Genomic DNA, 23084 nt, shown 5'->3' on the forward strand with positions numbered 1-23084 from the left:
GCTCAGGCTGGTCTCGAACTCCTGAACTCAGGCAATCCACCCCCTTCGGCCTCAAAGTGGTAGGATTACAGGTGTGAGCCATGGCACCCACCTTTTTTTTTTTTTTTTTTGACACGGAGTCTAGCTCTGTCACCCAGACTGGGGTGCAGGGGCTTGATCTTGGCTCACTGCAAACTCCGCCTCCTAGGCTCAAGCGATTATCCAGCTCCAGTCTCCTGAGTAGATGGGACTACAGGCATGTGCCACCACACCCAGCTAATTTTGGTATTTTTAGTAGAGACAGAGTTTTACCATGTTGGCCAGGCTGGTCTCAAACTCCTGACCTCAGGTGATCCGCCCTCCTCGGCCTCCCAAAGTATTGGGATTACAGGTGTAAGCCACCACGTCTGCCTCACTGTTTTTTCACTCCAAAGTGGGGATATGAAAAGGAACTAATAAAGAGGGAGTGAAGGCCGGGCGCTGTGGCTCACGTCTGTAATCCCAGCACTTTGGGAGGCCGAGGCGGGTGGATCGCCTGAGGTCAGTTCAAGACCAGTCTGGCCAATATGGTGAAACACAGTCTCTACAAAAGTACAAAAATTAGTTGGGCGTGGTGGCAGGTGCCTGTAATCCCAACTACTGGGGAGGCTGAGGCGGGAGAATCACTTGAACCTTGGAGGCGGATGTTGCTGTGAGCCCAGCTAGCATCACTGCATTCCAGCCTGGGCGACAGAGTAAAACTCCATCTCAAAAAAAAAAAAAAAAAAAAAAGAGTGAAAGGAACTAATAAATAACCAAACAGCCATCAATAAATAATATGTCGGCCAAGTGTGGTGACTCACACCTGTAATCCCAGCCCTATGGGAGGCCGAGGCGGGTGGACCACGAGGTCAAGAGATCAAGATCGTCCTGGCCAACATAGTGAAAGCTTGTGTCTACTAAAAAGAAAAGACATGCAAAAATTAGCTGAGCATGGTGGTGTGTAATTGTAGTCCCAGCTACTTGGGAGACTGAGGCGGGATAATCGCTTGACCCTGGAGGTCGAGGTTGCTGCGAGCCGAGATCGCGCCATCGCACTCCAGCCTGGCGACAGAGTGAAATTCCGTCTCAAAAAAAAAAAAAAAAAGACCGGGCAGGGTGGCTCATGCCTGTAATCCCAGCTCTTTGGGAGGCCAAGGTGGGCGGATCACGAGGTCAAGAGATTGAGACCATCCTGGCTAATACGGTGAAACTCCATCTCTACTAAAAATACAAAAAATTAGCCAGGCGAGGTGAAAAAAAGAGTATGTCAACTCTAATCATGTTAAGAATCACTGGTTCTAGTGTGCCATATTCTGGGAACCGGAGGATCCCAGGTCACCCTGGGCTTTGCAGCTTGCTTGCTAGATTACCTGTCTCCCGACTACTTAATTATAAAACGATTGGCCGGGCACGGTGGCTCAAGCCTGTAATCCCAGCACTTTGGGAGGCCGAGACGGGCGGATCATGAGGTCAGGAGATCGAGACCATCCTGGCTAACACCGTGAAACCCCGTCTCTACTAAAAATACAAAAAACTAGCCGGGCGAGGTGGCGGGCGCCTGTAGTCCCAGCTACTCGGGAGGTTGAGGCAGGAGAATGGCGTAAACCCGGGAGGCGGAGCTTGCAGTGAGCTGAGATCCAGCCACTGCACTCCAGCCCGGGCTACAGAGCAAGACTCCGTCTCAAAAAAAAAAAATAAATAAAAAAAATAAAACGATGGCAGTTTATTTCCAAGCTCTGAATATAATTGGATCTATAATATGTGCCAAGTCGTGAGTTCTGCGCCCAGACAGTAGGAGTAAAATATGATCTTCTTTATTGTTCCTTAAAGAACTTATGAATGTGGTAGGGAGAACATGATAATTTCATGGCAGAATGTGGCAGTGTTGTAAGGTGAATGATAGGGGTGGGTGGTCAGGGAGTGGAGACTTCTGATTCAGAAAGACTTCATAGAGGACGAGGCATTTGCTTTGGACTCTGAGAGATCTATATGATTTGTTTTTTATATATTTTTTTAAGAGGCTGGAGTGCAGTGGCGCAATCTTGGCTCATCACAACCTCCGCCTCCCAAGTTCAAGTGATTCTTCTGCCTCAGCCCAAAGTAGCTGGGACTACAGGCGCATGCTACCACACCTGGCTAATTTTTGTATTTTTAGTAGAGATATGGTTTCACCATGTTGGCCAGGCTGGTCTCAAGCTCCTGACCTTGTGATCCACCTGCCTCGGCTTCCCAAAGTGCTAGGATTACAGGCGTTAGCCACCGCGCCCAGCCGAGATCTGTATGATGTCAGATGGTAGGGTTGGGAGTGGGAGAGAAGAGCGCACTCCTGAGAAAGGGAACTTTTTGAGCTTTCAAATGGACCCTGTCCAGGGCCTGTAATTGGGGTTGGTGAGGGAGTTTGATGTGAGATACAGCTGGAGGAGACAACTGGAAGGTGACTGAGTGAAGTCATGTTTACCTTCTAGTAAGTGTGATGATAGTGATCCTTGTCAGGATCCTCATCAGAAATCAACCTTCTCCAAAATAGGCTGACAGACTTAGGGCAGCAGTGTAAACTAGAACTGCCTGTTATCATTAAATATTATTACAGAAACGCTCTGAGCACACATTAAGATTTTCAAGGTCACCCCCAGTTTTTAGTTTTAAGGACTTGACGTCTGTTTTAAGAGTAGAAAATAGGCCAGTGCAGTGGCTCACAGCTGTAATCCCAGCACTTTGGGAGACTGAGGTGGGTGGATCACTTGAGTCCAGGAGTTCGAGACTAGCCTGGGCAACGTGGTGTAACCCCGTTTGTACAAAAAATATAAAAATTATCCAGGTGTGGTGGCACCCGCCTGTAGCCCTAGCTACTTAGGAGGCTGAGATGGGAGGATCACTGGAGCCTAAGAGGCAAGGTTGTAGTGAGCCAAGATTGTATCACTGCACTCCAGCCTGGGCAACAGAGTGAGACCCTGCCTAAAAAGCAAACAAAAAAATAAAAACCAGCCACTTTCTCAGAGTATACTGCCATGTGGTCAATCCAAGATTGGTAATTCCGATTTAGTCATTAGGTTGACACCTAGTTGTGTAGCTTTAGTCAGCACATTCTTTATTTGTCATTCTTGTCATGAATCTAGCACTTAACTGGATAGAATTCCAATTTTACAATATGGGAACTGAAAGATTCATTATGGAGCTCTCTCCCTCCCCCTTACAAATGAATTCAGGTCTGCTGCTGCACAGCAGCTGCAACACTCAGCATGGACTTGATTATTTATTCAACCAACATTTCTTTTTTTTTTTTTTTTTTTTTTTTGGGACAGGGTCTCATTCTGTCACCCAGGCTGGAGTGCAGTGGTGCGACTACAGCACCTGCCACCATGCCTGGATACTTTTTTTTAAGAGCCAGGGTTTAGCCATATTACCTAGGCTGTTCTCAAATTTCTGGGCTCAAGCAGTCTGCCCACCTCAGCCTCCCAAAGTGCTGGGATTGCAGATGTGAACCATGGCGCCCGGCCTATTTAACCAACATTTCTTAATGACCTCTGTATGCTAGAAATCAGGGATACAGGGCCGGACATGGTGGCTTACACCTATAATCTTAGCACTTTGGAAGACCGAGGTGGGAGGATCATTTGAGCCCAGGAGTTCAAGACCATCCTAGGCAACATAGCAAAACCCTATCTCTACAAAAAAAATTTAAAAATTAGCCAGTCATGGCTGTGCGTGGTGGCTCACGCCTGTAATCCCAGCACTTTGGGAGGCCAGGGCGGGTGGATCACGAGGTCAGGAGTTCAAGACCAGCCTGGCCAACATAATGAAATCCTGTCTCTACTAAAAATACAAAAATTAACCAGTCACCATGATGGGCGCCTATAATCCCAGCTACTTGGGAGACTGAGGCAGGAGAATTGCTTGAACCTGGGAGGTGGAGGTTGCAATGAGCCAAGATCGTGCCACTGCACTCTAACCTGGAGACAGAGCAAGAGTCCGTCTCAAAAAAAAAAAAAATTAACCAGTCATGGTGGTGTGGACCCATAGTCACAGCTACTTGGGAGGCTGAGGTGGAAGGTTCACTTGAACTGGGGAGGTTGAGGTTGCAGTGACCCGTGATTGCACTCCATCCTGGGCAGCAGCAAAGTAAGGCCCTGTCTCAAAAATAAATAAATAAATAAAAATCAGGGATACAAAGATTAGGTTGTTCGGTGTAATCATGCCTTAGGATATATGTACAAGTGCTTTGCAAATTTGAAGAGAAAAGTGATTACATCTGAGAAGGAGGGAAGGCAGGAACATTGCTTACAGTTTAGTAAAGAGTCAGGATCCTGCAGTTTACCCATTTCAGCTGGGTGTTGAGATATAAATAAATAAGTGCTATCTAGGCAAAGAAGAGTCATAGAATATTCTAGACAAAGGAAGCGTGTGCACATGCTTGGGGTTTTAAAGGGAATTACGCATTTTGGAGCAGAAAGAATACTTCTGTCCACCACAAGGGTAGGGGGCATGGGTGAGAGATAATACCAGGCAGGCGTGTTGGGCCAGTTTGTGAAGGTCATGCTCAAGAGGTGAGTTCTTTCCTCTGTCAGAAGAAAGCCATAGGTTGGGCGCGGTGGCTCACGCCTGTAATCCCAGCCCTTTAGGAGGCCGAGGCGGGCAGATCATGAGGTCAAGAGATCGAGACCAGTCTGGCCAACATGGTGAAACCCCATCTCTACTAAAAATACAAAAATTAGCCGGCCATGGTGGTGCGGGCCTGTAGTCCCAGCTACTCGGGAGGCTGAGGCAGGAGAATTACTTGAACCCTGAAGGCAGAGGGCAGTGAGCCGAGATGATGCCATTGCACTCCAGCCTGGTGACTGAGCAAGATGCCGTCTCAAACAAAAAAAAAAGAAAGGAGCCATGAAAGGTTTGGGAGTGGCATGGCGAAGAATGTCTCCTTTTAGAGTATAAAAAATTTTGGACTGTGGAAAAACAATAATACAACAAAAATACAGAGTTGATATGTAGAGAATAATTTATTTTTATTTATTTATTTATTTTTGAGATGGAGTCTCGCTCTGTCACCCAGGCTGGAGTGCAGTGGCACGATCTCCACTCACTGCAAACTCTGCCTCCCGGGTTCATGCCATTCTCCTGCCTCAGCCTCCCGTGTAGCTGGGACTACAGGCGCCCACCACCGTGCCCGGCTAATTTTTTGTATTTTTCGTAGAGACGGGGTTTCACCGTGTTAGCCAGGATTGTCTCAATCTCCTGACCTCGTGATCCGCCTGTCTCGGCCTCCCAAAGTGCTGGGATTACAGGCGTGAGCCACCGCGCCCGGCCGAGAATAATTTAAAGGAATGGTGATATGACTAAAATCAGCTCATCTACACTTCTCCAGGAAGGCGGTCTCTTAGAAAGGCAGTCTTCAGAGCTGATCAGGCACAGATAGTGCCTTCCTACCACCAATGAGAACTGCTTGAATCCCTACAGAGCTGGGGCACTAGCTGGAAACTCTGACCTCAGCCATCTCTTGCTGTTTACCTGCTAGGTGGATATGGGGCAGCACTCTTGACAGGTTTCATTCCTAACTCTTAGCCAACTCACCCTTTTATTTCTGTCTTGGGATAGGCAACAGGATAAAGGAAAGAACTCCCAGATGTTTCCAGGGTAACACAATTTTATATCTTTTATACATTGTAGAACAATAGCTGGAAGGGACCAGCAGGCTTATCTGTTCTGCTTCCTTACTGAACCCGGACACCTCTCTATAGACTGTAATTTTAAAGTTCGAAGAGACTTGAGACCATGTCGTTTTTCCTGACATTTTAGTCACTGTAGGAAATTGAGGCATGGAGAGGGAAGGTGGCTAGTGTGAGGTCACATGTTACTGACAAATTCGGAAGCTTTTTGGCATTAATCTATATTTTCTTCTGTGTTCCTTAATTAGTTAGAGGATAAAATGGCATATTCTTTGTCTTCGGTTTTGTTTTGTTTTGTTACCCAGCCCGGAGTGCAGTGGTGCAATGATGGCTTGCTGCAGTCTTGAACTCCTGGGCTCAGGGGATCCTCCTGCCTTAGCCTCCTGAGTAGCTGGTACCATAGGCACACAGCACCATGCTCAGCTATTTTTTTGTATTTTTAGTAGAGGTGGTGTTTCACCTTGTTGCCCAGGCTGCTCTTGAACTCCTGGAGTCAAGCAGTCTGCCACTTTGGCCTCCCAAAGTGTTGGGATTACAAGCATGAACCACCACACGCCCTGCCTGAAAGGAATTCTGAATGGACTTATCAACAATTATTTGAATACCACAATTGCTGTTTCCTCTGAATCCTTGAATCCTTTGTAGAATTGACAGCACAAACCATAGTTCTCCCATTCATAGTTTTCACTTGGTTTCCTTGCCATGCGTGGGTTAGGCATCTTCTGAGGGCCCTATGTAGGTAGATGTTGCAGGGGAATGGATGGCCATTTTTAATAAAGGAATAAGGTCTGGGCTTCATTGTTCCTAAGAAGGAGCTGTCTTCTTAATTCATTTGTCTGCTGGGTTTACGTGATAATTTTTTCTTTCCTTCAGAGAGGCTAATTTCTTTTTATCTCTTTTGGTGCCTATTGGTACTTATCTCAGGGCATTTTGTCATTTCAGAAAATGGACCCAAGTGGGGTCAAAGTGCTGGAAACAGCAGAGGACATCCAGGAGAGGCGGCAGCAGGTCCTAGACCGATACCACCGCTTCAAGGAACTCTCAACCCTTAGGCGTCAGAAGTTGGAAGATTCCTATCGATTCCAGTTCTTTCAAAGAGATGCTGAAGAGCTGGAGAAATGGATACAGGAAAAACTTCAGATTGCATCTGATGAGAATTATAAAGACCCAACCAACTTGCAGGTACATCTGATCTCCTGGGATTCCTGCCAAAATTCAAGAGCCCAAATGTTCTTACCCAAAAATCAGACAAGGAAAGTTACTTAATTATGACCTTGAGAGATTGGACAAGAAGAAGAATATAATAAGGAAGGACAAACTCAGTTTTCCCGTATTGTATTAGTGAGGGTGAATGTGGAATCTTACGGGTATTAATTGTCTTTTCTGAATGCTTTAGACTGATGGTTCTCAAACCTCTGCCTTGATACTACTGGTGATCTTTAAACATTTTTCGGGAAAGTTCTGGGTTAATCTCTTGGAATGAGGTTTTTGTTTTGTTTTGTTTTTGTTTTTGTTTTTGTTTTTGTTTTCTGAGACGGAGTTTCACTCACGTTGCCCAGACTGGAGTGCAATGATATGATCTCGGCTCACTGCAACCTCCACCTCCCAGGTTCAAGTGATTCTCCAGCCTCAGCCTCCCAAGTAGCTGGGATTACAGGTGCCTGCCACCTTACCCAGCTAATTCTTATATTTGTAGTAGAGATAGGGTTTCGTCATGTTGGCCAGGCTGGTCTTGAACTCCTGACCTCAGGTGATCTGCCCACCTTGGCCTCCCAAAGTGCTGGGATTACAGGCATGATCCACTGCACCTGGCCTGGAATGAGTTTTTGAGAAAGGCATAACAGTGTTGTTGCTGGCAAAAATTTATAGTTATTCTGGAGTCAGATATCAAAAAAATAAATACTTACATTTTTGAGTCCCTTTCAGAGACTTGGTAAATCTTACCAAAAGCAAAGCGTGAATCTTATGGTATGTAAATTATATATTTAAAACTCTTTTTTTTTTTTTTTTTTTGAGATGGAATTTTGCTCTTGTTGCCCAAGCTGGAGTGCAATGGTGCAGTCTCAGCTCGCTGCAACCTCCGCCTCCCAGATTCAAGCGATTCTCCTGCCTCAGCCTCCTGAGTAGCTGGGATTGTAGGCATGTGCCACCACGCCCGGCTAATTTTTTGTATCCTTAGTAGAAACAGGATTTCATCATGTTTGCCAGGCAGGTCTCAAACTCCTGACCTCAGGTGATCCACCCGCCTCAGCCTCCCAAAGTGCTGGGATTTACAGGCGTGAGCCACTGTGCCCAACCAGAACTTTTTTTGTAAAAAGGGAAAGCCTTTCTTCTTACTTATTTTGGTGAAAGATTTTTTTTGTTGTTGTTGAGACAGAGTCTCGCTCTGCTGCCCAGGCTGGAGTGCAGTGGCCGGATCTCAGCTCACTGCAAGCTCCGCCTCCCGGGTTCACGCCATTCTCCTGCCTCAGCCTCCCGAGTAGCTGGGACTACAGGCGCCCGCCACCTCGCCCGGCTAGTTATTTTTTGTATTTTTAAAGTAGAGACGGGGTTTCACCATGTCAGCCAGGATGGTCTCGATCTCCTGACCTCGTGATCCGCCCGTCTCGGCCTCCCAAAGTGCTGGGATTACAGGCTTGAGCCACCGCGCCCGGCCTTTTTTTTTTTTTTTTTGAGACAGAGTCTCGCTCTGCCGCTGGGGCTGGAGTGCAGTGGCCGGATCTCAGCTCACTGCAAGCTCTGCCTCCCGGGTTTACGCCATTCTCCTGCCTCAGCCTCCCGAGTAGCTGGGACTACAGGCGCCCGCCACCTCGCCCGGCTAGTTTTTTGTATTTTTAGTAGAGATGGGGTTTCACTGTGTTAGCCAGGATGGTCTCGATCTCCTGACCTTGTGATCCGCCCATCTCAGCCTCCCAAAGTGCTGGGATTACAGGCTTGAGCCACCACGCCCGGCCTTGGTGAAAGATTTTTAAAGAAAATTGCTTTGGTAGCAAGTAGAACAGTAGTTGGGCCCATGGATTTTTTAACTATAAAAAATTGACTACAGTAACCTAAGAAGAGAATGAAGAACACTGCTTTAGGTACAATCCCTGCCTGGCAGGCCCCTTCCCATCTTAGTATTTGATGAAAAAGAGGTATTGAGAAATGGAGTGTAGGCGGGGTCAAAGAGTCTGGCCTCTAAAGCAAGTGAAAGAAAGTCTCATGTGTGAGTGAATATGGATGGATTTTTCAAGAGTACACACTGAATGTTGAGAAAACTGTTAGTATTAGTTCTGTATTTCTAGCAGGGACCAGATGTTCACATAAAGGCTCATTTTCTGATAGCAAAAAAAAAAAAAAATTATTAATGGGATATTTTGTAGCATCTTCCACTGACAATGTTAGTTCTCAACAACGAGTGAGGACCATTGATGGCCCTCACTGGCCAGGCTTTCAGAGGGCCAGGAGAAATGCAGTCAGTATTTGAGGAATTGAGCAGGTAGAGAATGGGCGAGGTGCCAAATGATGTGTCCCTAACTAGAGGGAGCAGGATTGAGGAGGGAAGGAACAGGGGGGTACAAAATGCTGATGCTCTGTGGTTGCATCTGAGGCTCACTTCAAGGTCCACCAACAGGGAAAGCTTCAGAAGCATCAAGCCTTTGAAGCTGAAGTGCAGGCCAATTCAGGAGCCATTGTTAAGCTGGATGAAACTGGAAACCTGATGATCTCAGAAGGGCATTTTGCATCTGAAACCATACGGGTGAGTATGAGTAGCTTGTGGTGTGGCGGTTTCATCTGGGTGGAGCATTGTAGATTCGTGCATACATGTCAGTTTGGGTTCCCAAAAAGATAGACTTTTCCAGCTTTTAAAAGAATTTATGAAGTCTCCTTAAGAAGTTACCCAAATCCTGCCTTTGTAATATGACAACATGAATATAAGCAAGGATTTGTATACTCAGTGAGGAAATTAATATTCCTTTTGTAGAGCAAATTAGAATGTGATTATACTTTAAAGAAAACTATAAATTTAACATTTGTAAATGGCAATGAGATGGGAGAGCATATTAGTGAAACTGGCAAATTTAAGGACTCGAATATAAAGATAAATAGAAACAGTCACAGACACTATGAAGAAGGTTATCTGTGGGAAAGCTTGTTGTCTTGAATCTCGGCTTGCCCTGGGAGGGGTTTACTGAGGTCTAGGCAGCAAGCCTGTTAAAGCTCCAGCTCTAAGGAACGATTTGTGGCACCTATTGGTCAACGACCGTGGTGATGGGACTGACTTTGAGGCAGGAGTCCTCGAACTCTTTGGTCTGGCTGATTTTAGTGACAATTTATTGGGGCTGAGGTAGTAACTGATGTTTCTCTGCTTCGTTTCACATTTCTAGTATGAAGATATTAAGGGAAAACAAACCTCTTGACAGTGAGGTGTGCACATTGAGTTTCTTATAAGTGGATGCACTTATCTATCTTTGATACACATCATGTCTAGCTGTGTGTTCTTTTTGGTTCTTTGTCATCCAAACCCACATTGCTTGAGGCCCACCCTTTTCTAGTATTTTACCTGTCAAAGCAGTCCTGAAGATGTAAATGAAAGCTGTACCCTTAAGCCCCAGCTAGAACTGTTTTGTCCCCCACTCTTCCTTGATAACTGTGTGGAGGATTCTTTCACTGAGGATCCAGTCTACTCATTTTCAACAATAAATATTTGTTTTCTCACGTTTGCTTGGCAGTACTCTGCAGTCTCATATTAAAGACTTACAATTAGCCCTGAGATGTATGATGAATAATTATTAACTATTACTAATAATGATGACTGTAAATAGGAAATAAAAGTGAATTCCAAATATCATATGACATTTAATAACATTTAACCCATTTGGGCAATGTAGTATGTGTCTGCAATTAAATACAGATATTTATCTGCCCATCTTCCCACTATTTTATATACAGTCTTAGAGTAAATGAGATCAGTATGTCTTATTATTCTATCCAGGGATAGAAGTTGTTTTCCCAGAGTGAATGAGGCACCTCTGTAGTAGAATATGTAACCAGCTTATAGATCGGAACATTAGACAGATATCAAGTGTTTGGCTTCAGTAATTAATCAAGGGGGAAGGGAGGAGGACCCAAAGCTGACTTTATTTATGTCTATTAGTACCCTCTGCCCTGTTTAGACAGCCTATTTATTTATTTGTTTATTGAGACGAAGTTTTGCTCTTGTTGCCCAAGCTGGAGCAGAATGGCAAGATCTCGGCTCAATGCAACCTCTGCCTCCCAGGTTCAAGCGATTCTCCTGCTTCAGTCTCCCAAGTAGCTGGGATTACAGGTGCCTACCACCATACCCGGCTAATTTTTGTTTATTTAGTAGAGATGGGGTTTCACCATGTTGACCAGGTTGGTCTTGAACTTCTGACCTCAGGTGATCTGCCCGCCTCGGCCTCCCGAAGTGCTGGGATTACAGGTATGAGCCATCGTGGCCAGCCCAGATGATTTATTATTATTATTATTTTTTTTTTTATTTTTTTGAGATGGTGTTTTACTCTTGTTACCCAGGCTGGAGTGCAATGGCGTAATCCTGGCTCACTGCAACCTCCACCTCCCAGTTTCAAGTGATTCTCCTGCCTCAGCCTCCTGAGTAACTAGGATTACAGGCATGTGCTGTGCCACCACAGCCAGCTAATTTTGTATTTTTAGTAGAGATGGGGTTTCTCCATATTGGTCAAGCTGGTCTCGAACTCCCGACCTCAGGTAATCTGCCCGCCTTGGCCTCCCAAAGTGCTGGGATTACAGGCGTGAGCCACCACGCCTGGCCTGGACAGCTTATTAAAGCAACATTAACAATACTGTTAACTGGCCAGGCGTGGTGGCTCACACCTGTAATCCCAGAACTTTGGGAGGCCAAGGCTGAGGCAAGAGGCTCACTTGAGTTCAGGAGTTCAAAACCAGCCTGGGCAACATAGTGAGACCTCGTCTCTACAAAAAAATTAAAAAATCAGCGGGGCGTGGTGGTGCACACCTGTAGTCCCAGCTGCTGGGGAGGTTGAGGTGGGAGGATCACTTGAGCCTGGGAGGTCAAGGCTACAGTGAGCCATGATTGCACCACTGGATTTCAGCCTAGGCAACAGAGCAAGACTGCCTGGGGGGAAAAAAAAAAAAAAAAGGCCTGGCACAGTGTGGCTCATACCTGTAATCCCAGCACTTTGGGAGGCTGAGATGGGCAAATCATCTGAGGTCAGGAGTTTGAGACCAGCCTGGCTAACATGGTAAAAACCTGTTTCTACTAAAAATACAAAAAATTAGCCGGGTTTGGTGGTGTGTGCCTGTAATCCCAGCTACTTGGGAGGCTGAAGCACGAGAATCGCTTGAACCCAAGAGGCAGAGGTTGCGATGAGCTGAGATCCAGCCATTGTACTCTGGCTTGGGCAACAAGAACGAAACTCTGTCTGAAAAAAGTAAAAAAAAAAAAAAAAAAAAAAAGTAATTTAAAAAAACTTATTAAATATAGTTTGTTGAGTAGGTATTAGGAGCTATTTATGTATAGATACTTTGTTAACCTCTAATCTTCACAGTAAGTGTGCAAAGTGGCCATTATTTCCCTATTATGTGAGAGTAGAAACTGAGTCTCAGAGAATTTCAGTAACTTGCCCAAAGTCATACAGTTGATAGATGACTGAACTGGAATTTCCTCTGTCCCCTTCTTTGTCCAGTCATCACTATTTTTTTTAATTTTAATTTATTATTATTATTATTATTTTTTGAGACAGGGTCTTGCTCTGTCACCCAAGCTGGAGTACAGTGGCACAATCTCAGCTAGCTGCAACCTCCTTCCCCCAGGCTCAAGCGGTTCACCCACCTCAGCCTCCCGAGTAGCTGGGACCACAGGAACGCACCACCATGCTGAGCTATTTTTTTGTATTTTTAGTAGAGATAGGGGTCTTGCCATGTTGCCCAGGCTGGTCTTGAACTCTGGAGCTGAAGCAATCCACCTGCCTCGGCCTCCCAAAGTGCTGGGATTACAGGTGTGAGCGACTGCACCCAGCCTGTGTGCTTTGTTTTTCCGACCTGTACTTCATTCCTGTCTTCTTTGCTTAATGTTTCCACCATCTACTTCTCTGAAGGCTCCTGTTGCTTGCTTATGTCCCTATTGAGAAATCCACCTGAGTCAGAACCAGGCTTGCTTCTCCACCCCATCAGCTTTCCACATGTTTATGAAGCGCACCTGCCTCCCTGCCCACTCACACTCTCAAATAATATTAAGGCTGTGAAGCTGGACTCTCTTACCTGCAGTATTTACAAGATCAGACACATCAGCAATGGGAAAATGGTTCCAGTACTGGGACAGGCCTTGCCCTAGTTCTTTCCTTGAGGGTGTAAAAATGAAATATGTGAGATGGACAGTTGACTTGAATGTGAGAGGATTTTCTCTAGTCTTCTGTGGCCTCATTTTTAATTTGAGCAGGAGCTCTCATTTCATCTTTACTTTCATGCTCACAGTTACTATGGTGATCTTGGCTTGGTCATTTATTTGGTCTCCTAACTCATTACTTAGTTTGGCAGGCAGTGGTAGTAGAGGAAGGTGGGTGGCGTGTGAGGGCATGTCTGTGTCCTGGATAACCTGTCTGTCACTGGTTTAGACTTTCACACCATACCGGACAGCGTGGCGCCCCATAGTCACCGCCACCCACATCGGGTCCCACATCCGAGTAGGTGGAGTATTGACTTGCTGTCGGTTGCCTTTGCCCCCTTGCTTTGGAGTGCCTTTCACTTCTTTCTCAGTGGTGGGGTCACAGTTTTACCAACAGTGGTGGAAGTGAATTGTGTGAGCATGTATTCCTCTGCTGCTTTCTCCTTTCAAGTAAAACATTCATACTTGTTTCTAAGAGAATCCACCCATGTTGACTGTCCCATGGTTTTCAAGTTTTCATTTTGCTAGGAGTGATATCTCAATCATGGGTGGATCCCAGACTTCTTTTCTGTTAGTGTTTAAATCTCTTTGTTTGTTTTACTTATGTCTGTCAGTGTTGTACAGAAACTCCCAGTATCTTGGGTAGGCATAATCAAGGCATTGAGGTTGGATTGGAATACCAGAATGCATCATCTAATCTTGCATTGATTACCAGTTTCCTCCAATGCTTGATAAGTCCTTACTGGGCCTGTGTTATGAGAACCCAAAGATGCTGGGAGCTGAGTATGTTTGATCCTGTGGCTGTCACTTGGGTGAAGTTTGAAATAAACCTCACTTGAGATGTACTGCATACTGTCTTTTCACAGAAGGTTCAAAATTTTTTCTATCAGGAATCCTTTTTGATAGCTGATGACTTTTCAGGACCCCATCTTTTCTACTATTTTTTTTTTTTCTCCCCGAGATGGATTCTTGCTCTGTTGCCCAGAGCTAGAGTGCAGTGGCACAATCTTAGCTCACTGCAACCTCCACCTCCCAGATTCAAGCAATTCTCCTGCCTCAACCTTCCAAGTAGCTGGGATTAGAGGTGTGTGCCACCACGCCCGGCTAATTTGTATATTTTTAGTAGAGACTTTAGTAGAAGTTTCACCGTGTTGGCCAGGCTGGTCTCGAACTCCTGACCTCGTGATCTGCCCACCTCAGCCTTCCAAAGTGCTGGGATTACAGGAGTGAGCCACTGCACCCCCTCCTTTTCTACTTTTTTTTTGAGACGGAGTCTCGCTCTGTCGCCCAGACTGGAGTGCAGTGGCACAATCACTACTCACTGAAAGCTCTACCTCCCTGGGGTCAAGCGATTCTCCTGCCTCAGCCTTCCGAGTAGCTGGGATTACAGGTGCGTGCCACCACACCCGGCTCATTTTTGTACTTTTAGTAGGGACAGGGTTTCACCATGCTGGCCAGGCTGGTCTCGAACTCCTGACCTCGTGATCCACCTGCCTCAGCCTCCCAAAGTGCCACTGCGCCCAGCCTCCCCTTTTCTACTTTTATAACAAGATTTTCCTGTTGCACCTCATAATTTTTACATTGATGATGCCTATAGGACCTCTTCTTTTTTTTTTTTTTTTATCTGCATGAATTTGGAATACATCCTTCAGTAATTTCAGCTCAGTTTACACATTAATTCCTCATTTTTCCTTCCCCAGTAGTCTTCTGGATTAGGAATTCCACTCTAATAATTTAATAATAATTATTAATAGTATCAATTGTGTACCTATTAACTATTATGTAATACTAAAATATATGTAACTTTACAATATAAATATATCATAAATAAATGAAATATAAAGATATTATTAATAATATAAATGATAATGATTTTCCTGATGTAAACTAGAGTAAATCTACCTACTTGTAACTTGAAGACCACCAAACCAGTCTGAACTGTGGACTTTTCCCTACTCCCAGTTAAATTTACTATTTCCTCTCAGTTTAGGGATTATCTTTTAAAAATATTTTTATTCAGAGCTCCATAAAGTCTCTAACTTGTCAGAGCCAGATCCCACAGAGCCACTTGTGATCTGATTAAAACTCTGATTTGAAACTTTCAGACCCGTTTGATGGAGCTGCACCGCCAGTGGGAATTACTTCTGGAGAAGATGCGAGAGAAAGGAATCAAACTGCTGCAGGCCCAGAAGTTGGTGCAGTACTTACGGGAATGTGAGGACGTGATGGACTGGATCAATGACAAGGCACGTTTTGAGAAGAAAGGTTTGCTAAGCCTTACTCAGAGAAAGGAAGAGACTCCTCTGTGATCTGTAGCGAGACCCAGTGTTAGCACAGATATGGCCATTTTAAGGGAAAGGGTGGAAGTGGGATTGCTGTCTCTCCAGCTGCTCTCTGGGTGTATGCGCTATTCTGTAACTCTGAAGCCTGGAGTCGCTGAGACAGAAATGCTCTGAGCTCAGCCTGTTAACTTTCTATGGGAGGAACTAAAATCACAAACCACAGAGAAAACCGTATCCATTAAAGCTAACATGGCTCCATCCCTAATGTGTCTGTTTCATGCTTCTGGAAGCCATTGTTAACAAATGTTGGAGGCCGGGCGCGGTGGCTCAAGCCTGTAATCCCAGCACTTTGGGAGGCCGAGACGGGCGGATCACAAGGTCAGGAGATCGAGACCATCCTGGCTAACAGGGTGAAACCCCGTCTCTACTAAAAAATACAAAAAGCTAGCCGGGCGACGTGGCGGGCGCCTGTAGTCCCAGCTACTTGGGAGACTGAGGCAGGAGAATGGCGTAAACCCGGGAGGCGGAGCTTGCAGTGAGCTGAGATCCGGCCACTGCACTCCAGCCCGGGGACAGAGCGAGACTCCGTCTCAAAAAACAAAAAAAACAAAAACAACAACAACAAAAAAAACAAATGTTGGTTGGTGACTCTGGCTCTCTTATGGTCCCTGAATAGGAAGCAATTGTTACTTCTGAAGAGCTGGGCCAGGATCTGGAGCATGTAGAGGTTTTACAGAAGAAATTTGAAGAGTTTCAAACAGATATGGCTGCTCATGAAGAAAGAGTTAATGAAGTGAACCAATTTGCTGCCAAACTCATACAGGTAAATAGCAAAGTGCTGTGTGTTTCTCACAACATTATTATGTTAACTGTTTAGTATATTCAGGAGAAAATTTTGATGATTGGTCTCCTAATTTTTGATTGAGCAAGTTTTTGTAAGCATGTCTAAAGCGTTTTGTTTAGCTGTATAAGGCACAATACTGATTAGTCCTAAAGTGGAAGATGCTTTTTAATGTGTTGCCTTTGGCAGGAAGGGCAGAGTTCATGTGATCTGTTTCCTCCACCCACTTCTGGGTAGGGCTGGGTGAAGCTTTTATTGGGCTGCTGAAGCTAGGTCTCAGGGTTTCTCAGACGAGGGTGTGGTGGTGAATGCTAAGTTAGTATTGGCAGATGTCCACCAATGCCTTAGGGCTCTTGCCTTCCTTTTTTACTTGAAGCTTCCCTGGGCTCTCCTGGGAGCCTGAGAGAACCTTGTCGTGAATAGGCTCTCCACTCTGGCGCTGGAGCCTGTGAAGAGGGAATGATAACCCTTCCCCAGTGCCCACGTGTACAATCCTGTAAGCTGCTTCCACTCTGAGTCCAAAGGGTTCCATGGACATCAAGTACTCAGAACCTGAGAGTTTTTACTTTTAGGGAAATTTGATTTGGGGGGGTACAAATTTTAAATGTATAAATCTGCTTACAGGCTGGTACTTGTTTCCTTTTTCTGGTCTATGATTAAGAGAAAGAATACCCGGCATTCCTCAGAAATATCTCACCCTTCCACAGTGACAGATGTGTTACCTTTCCAAACCCTAGGCTTTCCTACGGTTGAGCTTGAGAAGAGTAGTCAGGCCAAACCCATGGTATCCCAAATGGATTCAAGAACCCTGAATGCGGCCGGGCGCGGTGGCTCACGCCTGTAATCCCAGCACTTTGGGAGGCCGAGATGGGCGGATCATGAGGTCAGGAGATCGAGACCATCCTGGCTAACACGGTGAAACCCCGTCTCTACTAAAAATACAAAAATTAGCCGGGCACGGTGGCAGGCGCCTGTAGTCCCAGCCACACGGGAGGCTGAGGCAGGAGAATGGCGTGAACCCAGGAGGCGGAGCTTGCAGTGAGTGGAGATTGCACCACCGCACTCCAGCCTGGGCGACAGAGCGAGACTCCGTTTCAAAAAAAAAAAAAACACAAGAACCCTGAATGCTTCACTTTATTACTTTATATCGTATTTTTAAAAACACCAAAATGTGGTTGGTAGGGAAGGATACTTTTAAAGAAATGTCTCTAAGCTGGATGCAGTGGCATCTGCCTGTAGACCCAGCTACTCTACCCAGACCCAGGCTGACAAGACGGGATCACTTGAGACCAGCCTGGGTAACATAGCAAGACCCTGTCTCAAAAAAGAAAAAAAGAAATGTCTTCAGTCTAAAGCCAGGAACAAACTCTTAAGCCCTGAAAATTATGTTTATGTACAAGAATGCTTAACAGCCTCATGAACATCTGAAATACCAAATTTTCAAGCAGTTAGGGTAGATGAGTACATGGATAAAGCTACCACAAAGTTACAGCCAAACTATTTATTAACATCAGAGTGGTGATTTGCTAAGATACGTCAAGGAACCAACCCCAGGGTAACTAGTTGGAGAAGCCAGAAGTTGTGTACAAATCCAGTCTCTTCTCTTCCTTGTTTAGGAGCAGCACCCTGAGGAGGAACTGATCAAGACTAAGCAGGATGAAGTCAATGCAGCCTGGCAGCGGCTGAAGGGCTTGGCTCTGCAGAGGCAGGGGAAGCTCTTTGGGGCAGCTGAAGTTCAGCGCTTTAACAGGTGTCAAGCCAGAGTGGGCTTTGGGGAATGGGCCTCAACCTGGAGGGGAGTTGTGAAGCACAGGGCATGTGCTGGTGAGCTGTCAGGGCTGACTGGGCCTTGGTCCCATGGAGTGTTCCTAGTTCTAGGGAGATGTCATTGCTGTGGATTAACTGGTGCCTTTGTTCTGTAGGGATGTGGATGAGACTATCAGTTGGATTAAGGAAAAGGAGCAGTTAATGGCCTCTGATGATTTTGGCCGAGACCTGGCAAGTGTTCAGGCTCTGCTTCGGAAGCACGAGGGTCTAGAGAGAGATCTTGCTGCTCTAGAAGACAAGGTGGGTTTTACAAGCAGCTGATTCTGTAAATAAGTTACCAAGGGTCAGGAGAATAGTTCTGACGGAGTTCATTTCTAGGTCAAAGCCCTGTGTGCTGAGGCTGACCGCCTGCAACAGTCCCACCCTCTGAGTGCAACACAGATTCAAGTGAAGCGAGAGGAACTGATTACAAACTGGGAGCAGATCCGCACCTTGGCGGCAGAGAGACATGCACGGCTCAATGATTCATACAGGTGCAAATGATGCTCCAGGTCTTAACCAGTATCATTTAACTTCTTTTTAGGAAGCAGGAATAGCAGAGTTAAGGGTCTGTTCTGTGTTCTGTGGAAGTGTCAGGTATCACGTACCAATGCAAATCACTTCTTACCTATGTTCTCTCTGTTTGGAGACTGGCAACTGTATCATGTGTAGTATGTGTATGCTATTTACAACTTCATAAATTCTTCTATTCTGCATCACTGCATTATGACTGATAGAATGGAAATATCCCCTTAAGTATCTGAGTATCACATTAAATACCTTATTACAACCAGATTGGAAAGGAAAAGAATGCTTCTTACTAGCCAAGGGTTGAACCTGGGAATAACAAGGAAGTTGGAAATGTGGGACAGGATTGGGGCTTTATAGTGATGGACAGAACCTAAGTTTTAAAGCGTTGATTTCAGCCTTCTCTTGCTTTCCTTCACAGTCTAGATTGGTAGAATTTCATATTTCCCAGAACTAGAGTTTGTATAATTTGTTAGACATTTGAGAACATAGAATTTGGAGCTTTAGGGAGGCCATTTTCCACCCTGGAACCTCTGCTGGAAACATAATGTCTTCCTTTGGCTTTTCCTAGGCTTCAACGCTTCCTTGCTGACTTCCGTGACCTCACCAGCTGGGTGACTGAGATGAAAGCCCTCATCAATGCAGATGAGCTTGCCAATGATGTGGCTGGGGCTGAAGCCCTGCTAGATAGACACCAAGAGCACAAGGTAATAGTATCTCTAGCATCTTCCAGAAGTGAAGATTTTAGCTTATAATGCAACAGTATATCAATGTTGGGTGAGGCCTGTAGTTGGAGTTGGTACCACGTTATTCACAGGTGTCTCTCATCATAAGGATTGTGGTTGGTTTTGCCTTTGGAGACCTGGTCTACCTGCTTCTGATAGAGGCTTAACTCAGTTCAGTGTCAAGAAGTTCACTGTGGTCCATAAAAGCAAACAGACAAGCTCTGGCGAGATAGAAGTGCTACTACTTGGCACGTTGATCCTTTGTGATGTAAAAAGTATTTGTTGGGCTGAGCACAGTGGCTTATGCCTATGATCCCAGCACTTTGGAAGGCCAAGGCAGGTGGATCACAAAGTCAAGAGATCAAGACCATCCTTGCCAACATGATGAAACCCTGTCTCTACTAAAAGTACAAAAATTAGCTGGCCTTGGTGGCACATGCCTGTAGTCCCAGTTACTCAGGAGTCTGAGGCAGGGGAATCGCTTGAACCCGGGAGGCAGAGGTTGCAGTGAGCCATGATTGCACTATTCTACTACTGCCTGGACAACAAGAGTGAAACTCCGTCTCTCAAAAAAAAAAAAAAAAAAAAACTGAGAGGTTTTAATGTGCTAGATACAAAATCAATAAACTGAAAGTCAAACGTTTCTCTACACTAGCAACAGAAACGTGTTTTTTTTTTTTTTTTTTTTTTTTTTTTGAGACAGAGTCTCACGCTGTTGCCCAGGCTGGAGTGCAGTGGCGCGATCTAGGCTCACTGCAAGCTCCGCCTCCCGGGTTCCCGCCATTCTCCTGCCTCAGCCTCCTGAGTAGCTGGGACTACAGGCGCCCGCCACCTTGCCCGGCTAATTTTTTGTATTTTTAGTAGAGACGGGGTTTCACTGTGGTCTCGATCTCCTGACCTTGTGATCCGCCCGCCTCGGCCTCCCAAAGTGCTGGGATTACAGGCTTGAGCCACCGCGCCCGGCCAGAAACGTAATTTTTAAAAATACTACTTATTAGAGCAGAAAATATAAAGTACTTAGGAATAAATCTAACAAAAGTGTGTAAGACATTTGTGGAGAAAACTATAAAACTTTGTTAAAAGGCATTAAATAAAAACTGAATAGAGAGAATGATTTATCTAGTGCACAGATAGAACGATCTTTTGTGAAGGTGTAAATTCCCACCAGGGTATATACAGTTAATTCAGTTCTAGTCAAGTGCTCAGCAGGTATATGTGTATGTGTGTGTTTCTTTTTGCAATGAGATGAGCTGATTCCAAAACTGATTTGGAAGAAAAAAATTTTAAAAAGGTTGAGACAATGTTGAAGATCATGGTGGGGCCAGGGAGGGACTCACCCTACCAGGTTCTATAAAATAATAGTAAACAAGTCCATTTGGCACAAAGAAGACCGAGCACTGGAACAAAAGAGAGCTCAGACCCATGTGAATGTGTGGAACCTTGACAAACAACAGGTGACCTGAAAAGCCATTTGGAAAAGGACTTCATCAGTGAGTGATACTCTCACATTTGATGACCTAGATTGATTATGTATTAGGAAACCTGGCCTAATCTTTCATTTTGTTCCTTGTTTTAGATATCATAGTCTGGCTTATAATGCTTATGTAAAATGCAACACCTTGTTTTCATTTTGTAAGATGCTAGGCATAAATCATGGCTTTGTTTTTTTCTCCTGTAGGGTGAAATTGATGCTCATGAAGACAGCTTCAAATCTGCAGATGAATCTGGGCAGGCACTGCTTGCTGCTGGTCATTACGCCTCAGATGAAGTGAGGGAGAAGGTAAGAGAAGAGAAATGGAGCTTTTGAGGAGCAAATTACATCTTTCACTAAGTCTCTGAAAGCTATTATTCATCCTTAAATATCCAGACATTGCATTCACCATGATATGTGAGAAACTTTCCTTTTTCTGCAGAGATTTAAAAAGAAGGTATATGTGTAGTGTGCTGATTTCCTGAGAGACAGTCCTCCTTATTTGGGGCATGTGTGGCACGTTTCCTACTTACAGGGACTTTTTGTATTGAGCTGAGTCTTGCATTAGGAGTTGCAGCAAAGAGGAAACACATTTTTATAAAATGATACGTAGGCCGGATGTGGTGTGACCCCAGCACTTTCAGAGGCCAAGGCAGGAGGATTGCTTGAGACTAGGAATGGGAGACCAGCCTGAACAACATAGTGAGACCCCATCTTGACAAAAAATTGATAAATTAGCCAGACATGGTGGCACATTCGTATAGTCCTAGCTACTCGAGAGAATTGCTTGAACCCAGGAGTTCAAAGTTACAATGAGTTATGATTTGCACCACTGCACTCCAGCTTGAGTGACAGAGTGAGGACCTGTCTCTAAAAAAAAAAAGAAAGTAAAATCAAATATGTATGTATGTAAGTTTTGAAGTATCTCAGAGTATAAAATTGCCTAGGAACATTAGATAAATAATGATTTCTATATTTTCTAATATTACATAGAGTAAAAGAAGACATTTCAAAGACTTGTCATTAGTAGCTTCGGAGCCTAAAGTCTTGGGGGTTTCTGAATTTATTTTCCATATGTTATAGAGCACCCACTCAGTTGACATTTCTCAGTGGAGAGTCCCTACTCCATTTATACTGCCTCACTTTTAAATGGATGCCCTATTTCTTCTACCTGGGAGTTTACTTACTATTTTTACCTAAAGTCATTTGTGATCATGTGGCAATAAATTAATTCTAGATTAATTAAAATAGGCCATCCCTTTTATATTGAACATGCACATACAACATGAATGTTGTTTTTCCCCTTTTGCAAATCAGAAAAAAGGCCTGAAGATTAGCACTAGGATTAGGAATTCCAGGCTAGCTGTTCTGTCTGCCTTGGAGGCATTGGGGCTGACCTCATCTCCCTGACCATGTCTCCTATGCCCCCAAGCTGACCGTCCTTTCCGAGGAGAGAGCAGCGCTGCTGGAGCTGTGGGAGCTGCGCAGGCAGCAGTACGAGCAGTGCATGGACCTGCAGCTCTTCTACCGGGACACTGAGCAGGTGGACAACTGGATGAGCAAGCAGGAGGTAATCTGTGAGCAAAGCCTTGTCAGTGGTGGGAGAAGAAGGACCTGTATTTTGTCTCCTCGGGTAGTGTGCTTGTTTTGTTTTAGGACATCGGTACCATGTTAGTTCTGAATCCATTGAAGAGGGGGAATTGAGGAAGCTTCTCTCGGCTCTGCCGGCATCTCTCTCTGCTGAGATTGCAAGGCCTTCAGAAAAGGCCCCAGCTTTTCAGATTAGTGTGATGTAAAATGTTTTGAGATTTTTTTCTTAGAACTTAGCATTGCCGGGTGCAGTGGCTGTCTCCTGTAATCCCAGCACCTTGGGAGGCTGAAATGGGAGTATCCTTTGAGCCCAGGAACTCAAGGCTACAGCAAACTATGATCGTACCACACACTCTAGCCTGTTCAGTAGACCAAGATCCTGTCTCACAAAAAACACTTTAGCATTATGTGCCATCTAAATCTAATAGAAGCAACAAAAGCTATGTAAGAGAAGTTTCAATAGAATGTGGAACAAGGATTTCATGGTATGACTTTACTGGATTGATTTTAAAAAAATCCAAAAGGACTTGGCCAGGCGCGGTGGCTCAAGCCTGTAATCCCAGCACTTTGGGAGGCCGAGACGGGCGGATCACGAGGTCAGGAGATCGAGACCATCCTGGCTAACACGGTGAAACCCCGTCTCTACTAAAAAATACAAAAAACTAGCTGGGCGAGGTGGCGGGCGCCTGTAGTCCCAGCTACTTGGGAGGCTGAGGCAGGAGAATGACGTAAACCTGGGAGGCGGAGCTTGCAGTGAGCGGAGATCCGGCCACTGCACTCCAGCCCGGGCGACA

General features: G+C 45.1%; 1 protein-coding gene across 9 annotated transcripts in view; it reads left to right on the plus strand.

The window, feature by feature from the left end:
* LOC105463988 (spectrin alpha, non-erythrocytic 1) overlaps positions 1-23084 on the plus strand; it is an 85970-nt gene that overhangs the window by 8324 nt on the left and 54562 nt on the right. For all 9 annotated transcript variants that reach the window (XM_071078416.1, XM_071078414.1, XM_071078418.1 and 6 more), the window contains exons 2-11: positions 6603-6842; positions 9274-9399; positions 15153-15297; positions 16010-16152; positions 17787-17920; positions 18093-18237; positions 18316-18470; positions 19076-19211; positions 20908-21009; positions 22133-22270. In XM_071078416.1, coding sequence (XP_070934517.1) covers positions 6606-6842; positions 9274-9399; positions 15153-15297; positions 16010-16152; positions 17787-17920; positions 18093-18237; positions 18316-18470; positions 19076-19211; positions 20908-21009; positions 22133-22270 — 1461 coding nt within the window. In that variant the 5' untranslated portion in view covers positions 6603-6605. The remainder of the gene's footprint in view (positions 1-6602; positions 6843-9273; positions 9400-15152; positions 15298-16009; positions 16153-17786; positions 17921-18092; positions 18238-18315; positions 18471-19075; positions 19212-20907; positions 21010-22132; positions 22271-23084) is intronic.

This window comes from Macaca nemestrina, chromosome 14 (genome assembly GCF_043159975.1).
Source record: "Macaca nemestrina isolate mMacNem1 chromosome 14, mMacNem.hap1, whole genome shotgun sequence".
NCBI lineage: Eukaryota > Metazoa > Chordata > Mammalia > Primates > Cercopithecidae > Macaca > Macaca nemestrina.